Source organism: Cephus cinctus, unplaced genomic scaffold (assembly GCF_000341935.2).
Source record: "Cephus cinctus unplaced genomic scaffold, Ccin1 Ccin1_scaffold0607, whole genome shotgun sequence".
NCBI classification, from domain to species: Eukaryota; Metazoa; Arthropoda; class Insecta; order Hymenoptera; family Cephidae; genus Cephus; species Cephus cinctus.
Window position 1 is genome coordinate 203,587 of NW_014333253.1, and position 11,095 is coordinate 214,681.

The 11,095-nt window shown below is 43.5% G+C and overlaps 1 protein-coding gene across 1 annotated transcript in view; it reads right to left on the bottom strand.

Moving 5' to 3' along the window:
• LOC107269145 (zwei Ig domain protein zig-8) overlaps window positions 1-11,095 on the bottom strand; it is a 164,430-nt gene extending 153,335 nt beyond the window's left edge. Inside the window, exon 1 of the mRNA XM_015742691.2 lies at window positions 10,308-11,095. Within this exon, the coding sequence (XP_015598177.1) occupies window positions 10,308-10,365 (58 nt within the window). The 5' untranslated portion in view covers window positions 10,366-11,095. The remainder of the gene's footprint in view (window positions 1-10,307) is intronic.

The following is an 11,095-nucleotide window of genomic DNA, read 5'->3' on the forward strand; positions in this document are numbered from 1 at the left end:
CCTCCCGAAATAACAATTCCACCCAAAGTGCAACGTTTGCCAAACGTTAAACCAAGGGGCGATAGCTCCGTATCGTCTCGCGACTCGCCGAGAGAGCGACGGTGCAATTATTCCCGAGGCCGCGATTCCCTCTTCTCCCTATAAATTTGTATAATCCCGCAATACGAATTCCCGTAGCGATCGTCAAGCGGCGAGGACTGCACGTAAAAAGGCAACAACGCGCCGCGCGCGGCTGAGAAGGGCAAATTTGGCTACTCGACTTAAAAGACGTTTAACGTATCCATAACTCGTAACTATCCAATTCTCGAGAATTCCACGTACGGCGTTCCCTTGTAAATTCAATTCGAACGAACGTACCGCGAATTCTCGTCGGCCCGTAACGGAACCCACGGAACACGTGGAATGGAAAAACTGACAAACACGTGAAAAGGAGATACGATAAAATCCATCCTACTTCGCTGAACCCCTTTTCGCCTAGAAATCAACAACAGACTTACTCCGCTCGCACATTCATCCCTTCGACGATTCCCGTACGTAATAATAAAAGCACGAACCGAGTATATCTCTTAAAGATTCGGCCGTCGACTGGCTGATTACCCTTACACCCGACAAGCGTTAGACCGACAGCTCAGGTCACTCTGTGAGCCGCAAAATGTCACGTTTACTCCGAGACAGAAAAAAAAAAAAAAAAGGAAAAAAAATATATATATAAAATGACGCGTCGCGACGTCACGCACGCGAACGTCACATTCGCATAAATAGACGCTTGGTTTAACTCCTGGATAAAAATCCTCGAGAATATTAAGCGCTGTACGTACGACCCTCGTGGTATGGAGCAAACGACTCAATTATGAATCGCAGGTACATAAAGGCCCTGGGACGTTCCAGCGGATTTCGCTTTACGACGCGAAATCCAGGAATATATGGTAATAATGCCTTTGTCGCATATATATGTATGGGCATTACCGCAGGACCGTCCAATAACGGCCGCGCGATACACCCACGTGGCGCGTTTAAGGGCCGATTTTCGTCCGTCAAATATACGTATGTATACCCAGGGTGAAACCGGAGAGAACGCGGTCGCGCTTAGCGCGACACACTTAGCCTGCCCGACGTGGGCTTAACGATGGATATTTTTATACTGTCATAACCTCGGATAACAAGTTCTCGGTTTAGCCACGCGCGCCGGTATAATTCAGCGTCGGCCAGTGGAGGCCGCAGGGGCGGATGGGAGACCCGTCTCTCGGGGCTCTATATCAACTTTCCTGGACAGGCCATCCAGCCGAGTCCGTCCTTGCCTCATACATACGTAAGACAGAATAGGTGGGGATGGTAGGGGGGTAGCTGCTGATATTATGACTTTTTTGCCCCTTTTTCCTTTTTTATTTATCGTCCTATGCAGTTATGGATAACACGCGAGGGACGCTAGCGAGACGAGCACTTCTCGGGCTGATGGCCCGATATAATAATGTCGAGAAAAATTGAGCAGCCAACTGTGATTTCTCAGCTAGGCGAATCAATCCTAACCTTGTATGCGCGCAACGTAAGGGGGTCCACTGATTATCCACGGAGGGATCTTGTTGCGCAATTTTTTTTCCCATATTCTACTCTTGCACTCTTATAACCTGTGACCTGTTACAGAAATGTCAAAGCAAACTGTTTATACATCTGGCACATCTCCTCATTGGAGGAGTCAGCCATAAGGGAAGGGAGGGAACTGTTTATACGTCCACTATACGGTATTCGTATTGATATCGTATGCAGGGATTGTTTCGGGAACAAATTTAACGACTGAAGTTAGCCCGTTCGTTTAATTTCTATGGCGCGACTAACTTCAGTTGGTCCATTTGTACCGAGTAATCCTAGGATGTTCCATGTTTCCAGGTAATTATTAGATTTGCTCCGTTTCCCTAAGACGGCGGTGCTTACCGGAGATAATGGTGTTAATTAATTAATTGTTCACGATTCCCTTATTGATTTCGTATGGAACGAGAATCCTTACGGGGTATCGTATTGACTTTACGTTTCTTCCGTAAAACTTGTCGCGAGACAAACAAGCTACTAGATCGTTCGCTATTGTAACAGTATCTTGTTTACGTGGCACTGAGTGTCCAAGGTAAATCAACTAATTAAATTCCTGTTGGAGTTCCTCATTGAGGTTATATCGCTGTACGTTATTTTCACGTATTTCTTCTCTTTACAGGATACGCCAAACATAGTGTCCCATCAGGAGACATTTGTGAAATCGACTTTCGAAGAAGAGTCTTATACAAACGTATCGATTAGCCCGTCAAGGAAAATATAATTTTTACTCGAGCTGAAATTCTCTTTGATACGGATTTCGTCGTTTCACTCTGACTCTATGGTAGCCCGATCGCGAAAAGTGCCTTGCCTCGTGTGTCTGTCTGAAATGATTTTGAAACTCCTCTAACAAGTCTCGACTTGCTGCAAGCGGTAGACGTGACGAGTGACAAGGGTGCCTACGCGCTTGGATGGTCGTATGCATAGGTCGAGGCGAGCACGGGTCGGACGTAAAAGTTTCCTCGCTGTAACGCGATCTGAATAACCTCAGGTATACACGGCGAAACTTATTTGCTAACGCGCCTCTCGTTATATCCAATACGACGATAAAGCTGACAGGAAACATTCGCTTCGTGCAATAGGACACTGACGCAGGGATGGCAGCGCGATTTGCTACCCGTTTGAAAAACATCGAGTCGAAATGTCACAGACGCCCCGGATATAATACTCCCGGATTAAAATATCATAGGAAAACATACCACATTAACAGGTATCCTGCGAGCGGGTATTGTCTTCGTCATTTTGCTTCATGTTCCTTCGGACCTTCTTTCTTACGTTCGCTTCGCACTAGCACGTTATGTGGGGTACGGGAAGCTAGACCCCCATAATTCGAAAATTCCAATTCCGTTGTTTGTTCCGAGTTGCTCTAAGTCTGTTTTAGAGTGTTCCAGAAAAACAAGTTTCTCAATTGAAATTTGTAGTGGTGAGGCGAAAAAAAAAACACTTTTTTACCGGAACCCCCCACTTATGGAAAATCAAACTATTTTTTTTTGTTCAACGTTGTTCTAAATATTCTAGGAAAACCTAGAATAGGAAGGAATAACCTGGAAATCGTTCAAAATGGTCCTATATCATCTTGCTATTCTGAGAGCATTCGTCCTTCTCAGCTTTTCCAGTGTTTCCCTGGTCTTATTCAACTGTCCTACCTGATCGTGGTAGGACGTGGAACAACCTAGAGAAACCTAGAAAAACCTAGAACAAGCCAGAACAACAAGGAGAACCGGAATTTTCGAATTATGGGGTGCTGACTTCCCGCACCCCGTTATATCTGGTGAAACTACAAAATACGACTCTTTCCTGAGGAGCCTCGTGTGAAATAAACTAAACAATCCACAGCAGCTAACTTCAAGAAGGAGTCGTACTCTGCAGTTCAGTCTAATGTTTAACCTCAAGCTACGTCGATGGGAATATTAACGACACTGCTATTCAAAATAAGCCTTTACCATCTCCTCCAGTATTTACCTTGGTAAACGAAACTGTCCTAACCAGCCGACCGTTGCATGCGACACGAGTAATTCCTGGCAGAAATGCATCTGTGATCTATGACGAAGTATCAAGACACGTCAAGGCCATACTTTTTCACGTTTCAAACGCTACGAAGAAATATCGGAACCTTTTTCCACGAGTTTAACAGAGACTCGACTACGTAACTAGCTCCCGCAGCGTAACGGATTATGTCAAGTTCCCGACAGTTTACCCAGAAGCCTCTTCGTACGTATATAGTTCGCGCTGCTGCCACCGGTGGAGCCACCGGTACTCTCGCTCCCGTAAGACCTTCACTTCGCCGAGTCCTTTAACGTTCGCTTCGTCTTTTCGTTCGAAGACACTCGCGCTCACAAATAAGACACGATTCAATTTGTCCAGCTTACATCGAAAGTTCAACTACCGATCGACCACTGAGCCGAAATGCTTGTACAGTCACTGGGCCCAATGTACAACTTTTCTATTTGACATTTCCTACGTCTGACAAAAGAGGATTGTGCAGGTCATCGCGTACGTAAGGCATAACGTAAGCGTGATATCGATTGTTAACGTACAAATATAAAGTTTAAATTACCAATAATACGTAATCCAACCTTGCGTTCGCTTCCGGTGGGAAATCCAGCTGATAAATGAAATTATACTGTTTTCTAAAAACACGATATCCCACTTTGTTCGATACATTTAATTTTCGGTATACTCGCACGAAATTCAATTTCACGTTACATACATATAATTCACGGAACAATGTAACGCCCTACGAGTTCGATGTACGCCTGATACAAATACAATGGTATAATCAAGCTCGGAAGAAAGATTGTCGAAAGAAAACATAAAAGGGTCGAGGTTTCCATTAACATCGAATAAAAAAAAATCTTAAAATCTTAATCTTCTCTCTCTTCGTCCTAATAAAAATTTCGATTTAACCACAAGCATCATTAACCTCAAAGATCCATTAATCGTCATTTGGTCAAAGTCAGATCGAATCAGCCACAATTTTTCTACATACCACCACTTCCAAGCATACGAAATCTACTAGAAGGTACATAAAAACGATCGAAACAGTATCCAACCCTCACGCGCATGCGCGATTCGTGAAACTAAACTTACCCAAACTTTCCACTCGAAGAAACTCTCAAGACCTTCGCGATATTAAAAAATACGTAAACCCGAAAGCCTACCGAGAATCCATATCCGGCACAATTATAATCCCATCTACGTAGGCTATGACAAATTGATGTTTCGCGGTTTCGCAATGCCCACAAATCCCATAACGGCTTTCCGCAGTAGTGCAGAACGAGGCCCCAGCACGGTTACGAGTTCCGAGGCGCATATGGATGTACACACAGTGCACGTAGAAGCAAACGCGCACAATTCGGTTTACGGTACGGGACATTGCATAGCATTCGGCGCTTGAAACCCAGTGAACGCCCGACGAACACAGACATCTCCCTTGGGAGGAGACCTAATCCGCAGGAGATAGACGCACGAAAACATTAAAGCAACGTACAGATACGTTACAGGTATCCACGTACCAACAATTACGTACAGATATACATATATACACGCAAACAATAGACGAGAAAGTTTTCCATCCTTTAGCTGGTGAACTTGTAATCCACAATATTACTTATACCGGTATCTATACGTATATCCACGTGTACTATATACCTATCTGTGTATCGACTTTTCGCACAGCGCAAAACTTTAGCAGGTCGCCCGTAAAATCCCGCAAAGACTATACCAGCCAAGGACCCGGGCTTTTTTTTCATTCTTTAAAAGAAGCCCGCCGACACATTTTCATGGGATTGCTTTCAAGATTTTTTCACGATTGTCTCGCGCGTCACGAAAAATTAAACGCGGCGCGTCTGGCTACGGCGACACCTCCTTTCGGCTACCCGACCTGTCTTTTTGATGGCTCCAGAACGCTTTTTCTCTTCGCCATCCTATCCCCCAGGAAATCCTCAGCTAACGCAAAGCCGATGCGCCCTCTCTGCTGATATTAACCTCATGTAAATACCTTGGTGATTTGTCCATTTCCGAGTAACCCGCAGTAACTTTTTTAATTAATCAATAAATACGCATCTATCCCGGCTATAGGGATTCGTCGAAACGTAATAACGATACATTCAAGGCCTCGTGACGATTCGTTTGACCAATTGTTCGATGGCGATTATCGAGGGTAGTTCCCGTCGAACGAGACTCGGACGGGTAAACAGGTACGCCAAGGCGTGCGAATAAAATGGCATTGCAATTATTTGCATTGATCGTCGAAATCAAGTTAGCGTGTTATTACGAATTAACGAGTAATACGAATATTTATTTTCATATATTTTATTTTCATATTTATCAGCATCCGGCACGTCCGCGTCTGCACTGGCGTGTCCGATTTAACGAGTAGTACGAATATTTATTTTCACGTTTATCAGCATCCGGTACCCCCGCATCTGCACTCGCCTGTCTGAGCTCTATCGTATCGAGCGCATTGTCAGAGAGAAGCAAAATAAAATTGACACTGCGCGGACTGTACGAAGTGGAATAAAAATGTTGAAAACGTGAACGTCCCCCGTCAGTGTTTTAAATCACGTACAGCGACGCCACGGAAATCACAAATATCGTATCTTGCAGTGTTGGTGAAAACATATATGTTTTCAGTTCCCAGCCGCGGTTCGCGCTCTGAATACGAAAAGAGAGTAGGGGTACGAAATGTTAAAATAATTCGACGCCGGCGTAGTCGCCTTCGACATTCGACTTTTTGCAATTTACATTTTACGTCGCAAAAGAAAAAAAAATCTCATACAAAAAAAAAGCCAAATAAAGTCCCAACGTCTTCCGTTTGCCTCCCGATAATTATTTCCTCCACAAAGACCAACCTAATTGCCGAACCCAGCGTCGATCCGTGCTCGGACAGGTGAATTGCGCAGAGTAGAAATTAGCGAGGATTTAAGAAATTTCTTTCGCTTCCGTTATTCCCGGAGAAGAAACTTTTCCCGAGTAAAATCAGCCTGTTTACTCGACTGTCAAACGCGCAGACCGTTAATCGAGCATTCGAGACAATGCAAAGAGGCCCACCGACGAGAATCATCGCTCACGATTCACGGGATACTTTTGCATACCGTCCGAGCCAAAAGCTTCGGAGCGTAGCGAAAACGATAACGAGCGACTTTTTATTAGTGGCCCTTTTGCAAAATTTATTCCAACGGACGCTCTTCTTTTTTTCCACGCGGTACCTTTACTCGTCTGACTGTACCTGGAACGTCCAAGCGATACCCCGCCTAACCTATACTGAACGCGACTCTTAGTTCGCTACCCCGGCAAAGTAAGTTCACTTCGTTTTCCACGTAGCGCCTCTCCGCCCCTCGTTCCTTCCGGCCGCTCTAAGGTTTTGCTTCGTTTGTCGAATCAGTTGAAGTTAGTTACTTCGAGAGGAAAATCTGAGTCTGCTGCAGGAGCGACAAGACCCGAGAGCAACGTGGCTCCCACGTAAATACCCACGGAATTATATCAGTGGCCGCTGCTGCTGCTCCAATCGAATTTCACGACGATTGGCGCATGCATGGGTTATCGCGTTAAGTATTTTTTAGGCCGCTACTATTTTTTTCATACGATTTATCGGAAAAGCGAAACGAAAGATTTATCAGAAAGCGAAGAAAAAAATAAAAATAAAATTTTCGGACACCCCGTACAATTTTTTTGAAGCCTGGTATCGAAGTGAATGAGTGGGAAGAATGTTATCAGGTTAAAGGGAACGAACTTCAGTACGCATAATGTCTTTAGACGTTGGGGGGGGGATGACCTTGTTCGATGATAAATTAATATTCGAATATGATAGAAAAAAAAAAATGACAAAAACTCCAACTGGGTATTTATGCACCCCTGTGGAATCTTGTCTAAACGTCCATCACTCCCTGTCCTACCGTGCTTCTTCCTTTTTTTTTTCCTTCCCACGTTCCCCGACATATATAACATGTCGAAGCTTCTGGCTTTTATCAAAAACTCCTCGGCCACTTCCGGGCTTATGTATTATACAGACGAATCCTGTTAAGCTCAAGTGAATTTTCCGATAGGAACGCACGTAAAACTCGCACTGTATCGGAACTGAGATTGAACGATACCTTTTAGTGCAACGTGTTTGTCTACTTTCTTTTTTTTTTTTTTTTTTTTTTTTTTTTTTTTGAACGATACCTTTTAGTGCAACGTGTTTGTCTACTTTCTTTTTTTTTTTTTTTTTTTTGATAATTTCTATTTATGCAGATACGCATCGATCCTGTTACATGGAAACAGGCTGACAAGAGTTTTTTTTGTTTCTTGTTAAATTGATTCTCGCCTTCAGGATTCACCGGCAGAGAAAAGAAAAGTATGAAAAAGTGAAGTTGATTGATATTCCGACACAGAGCTACGTGGAACCATTGGAGTCGGCACAACCTTTGCAAACAAATGATTCGAACGTAGTTGACAGCGCGAGAGGAAATTTCGAAAAATTAATTGGATCGTTAGAATGAGAAATTAAGAAAATTCGAAAAAACTTGGGCACTGCCATAAAACCGAAAATCCACTGGCCGAACTTTATCGTCCTTTGCATGAAACCCACATTCTAGGAAGCCTCATCCGTCAGCCACGCAGAGCACACGTGGCTGATGGTATTAAAACCGGTAAAATAAATTGAACCGCAGTGAACGCCGGACAGAGCCGAGTTAGAGAGCCCTTGATGTAGAAATCTGAAGAATATCAGCTAAGAAAAATAAGGGTAAAGCGAGTTGAGATACGCGCCCTCATTCAAGGCCTGATCTCTTTCAAGCTGCTCGCCGGAAGGGGAGGGGGCTTTTATTAATGGACCGACAAAACGTGTGTTAAACCACTAAAATGGACACCCATGAAATATCGAGTAAATTAATGACGTACCAGAGGCCCCGTGGCTCGTACGCGAATGATGCCTCAAGTTCAAGGCGCATACCTAACAGACGAGGAAGAAGATCGTGGACGAAGCTACGAAAGAAAAAGATGCATAATGCATAAGGCATGGGTAAAATCGATACTCTGTCCGAATCTAAAATTTTCCATCCTATTATATTTAAATACCATACAGACACAACGTCGAACGTCACACCGAGTCCAAGGGAAACTGACAGTACGATAATTTGGTGTCTACCGAAACCCAAGCTGAATTGCGCAATCAAAGCGTGAACGTAAACAAGAGCCTTCCGCGAAGACAGCTGCGGAGGGTCGAGACGGCCGAACGGTAACGAGTTACAGTCGAAGACCTTAATGTTCCTAGCATATTTTCTGCATTACGCTTAACTTACATTAAAGCCTTGAAAGGGTTCAAGGTAGGGTTTAACGTCGTGTTTTATGGTTTTGTGCAGTTTCCCTACCCTTTTCAAATATGTAGACATTTAACGAGGCCTTAACGTTAACTCAGACCGCTGTAACTTTTTGCTAGCGATGTACGAGAGTAAAAAACGTCCAATGATAAGAAGCTGATAAAAATGAGGAATAAGCGGGTTCAGCTATAGTAGGATGAACTAGAGTCGGAGTAATCCGAGATAAACAAGGTTTTAAATTGCAATCGATCCACTGATGCAAATCTAAAGGTCACGTGTGTATGGCACATGACTAGAGGGGCACTGGTCGCTCGTTATATTAATCAGGCGCTCGATGTAATTCATGTGAATATCAATACGTACACACAGGTCCATATACTTATTCGCATCCACGGAGGGACGTGTAATTTTTATTGGTTTAGGTACTAGGTCTAGTTCATATAGTCGCAGGGCTATATTCAGATTCATAAGCAATATTAATGTGTAGGGGGATGTGAATTAAGCTTAATCCCGATGCCGCTGTACGTGTGTCAATTTTAGCCTTTGAGCGTAGAAATACCATCGTTATTAAACAATTCTGTATACCTTCCTGTCGATTAATGAGTATGAATCCCTTCCATCCATCAAAGAGAATTTTCAAAAAATGTCGAGACAAGAGCGTAACGTGTCTTTCAGTACAGAACCCCACTGCTCTGTATATCCCCACTGGCCTGATTTTGTCGTAGCCTTCATTTTATCTTGCAATGTTGTATCATCATTAACGACCCTTTTCCTAGGAGTGGCTAAAGGTAACTGTTCAAACACTTGCGCACTTTGCTTTCAAAGTAAGGTAACGACTTTCAGCTTGAAAAATCCGATCCTTAGTAAAAGGTCGTCAAGTCGTCTCTATACGTTATTAAGATCTTAAGTGTTTTAGAGTAACTCTTTGGTGCAGCTCGTTTTACTCTCGATTAATTCCTTTAGCGAGACTCCTCGGTCTAATGAAATACAGTCAGATAACATATTGGGTAAATATGGCTGGCACAATGAAGTTGTCAAAATAGGCAGCTCTTAAAAGCTCTTCGCAGAAAGATATAGGACAAGTACCGGAAACGTTTTCAGGAATGTGTGCGTTTACTCGAAAAATGGGATGACCCGACGAATCATCCTGTAGCACTTGAATGGACGACCCTTTTCTTAGATGGAAAAATAAGCGAGATGCGACGAGCCGTAAAGATCTCTTGAGTTTCTTTCTTTTTATGGCACGTGAGAGACTTTATCGCAAAAGAGAATCGCCGAAATTGAACGTAAGAAGAGGTCTGTTGGAAGCGAAAAAGTGATCACAGATGTCCTTTGTGAAGCAAAAAGAAAACAAGGGAAGATTAAAAACATCCCAGAAATCCACGTTAAAGCGTATGGCGAAGAAAAAGAAGTTTTATCACGTACCTTGAACTGAGCACGCATCAAATACTGTGAGAAGAACAGCGATCAATTGAAACAGCATTTTTTCCACAATTCACTTCACCGCAATTCACTTGTCAGTTAGATAAAAAAGATTCAACTTCTTGTCCCTTTGTCTATACTCTTCTCAAGATCCTCTTTCACTTTTATTTCCTCGTCCTTCCCAGCAGACGCGACAACCCTTTTCTTTCCATTCAATCCGTTCGCGCTTTTCTCTAACGACGTTCCCCGCACTTCTGAAGCAAATAACAAAGCTGTCACACGCGAAGGTTCACGAGTTTCCAATTAACGGCGGCCTTCTTAATCAGATATGCTGGTCGTAACGACGACAGCCGTTCGACACACAGCGCTGCCTCTTGGGACAACGTGTTCAGCACTAGGAAGCCGACGTAGCCGTCCTCACTGGTATTTACAATCCATGTTCCTTAAAATGTCATGCACATGGGAGCCTTGTGATCCCTTTGCATATTCGTACATCGGAGCTTATCGATGTCAACGATATGAACTTTAGTGCCGTTAAAAGGAGACGCCGCAATTCTCAATAACTTTTGCCGCATCTTCAACGCGATCCGATCACGTCGTATAAGTCACGATTTCTCGACGATTTGAAAAAAAAAGCAACAATCCTTCTTACACGTGTATACGTTATGTCTCGATTTCTTCGGCCTGTTTCTTCATCGTCTATTTTCCATTACTTTTACTGTCGTCAAACCGTTACTAGTTTTACCAACGTTTGACACGCGAATATCAAGCGACCGGACTGACAAGAAGCC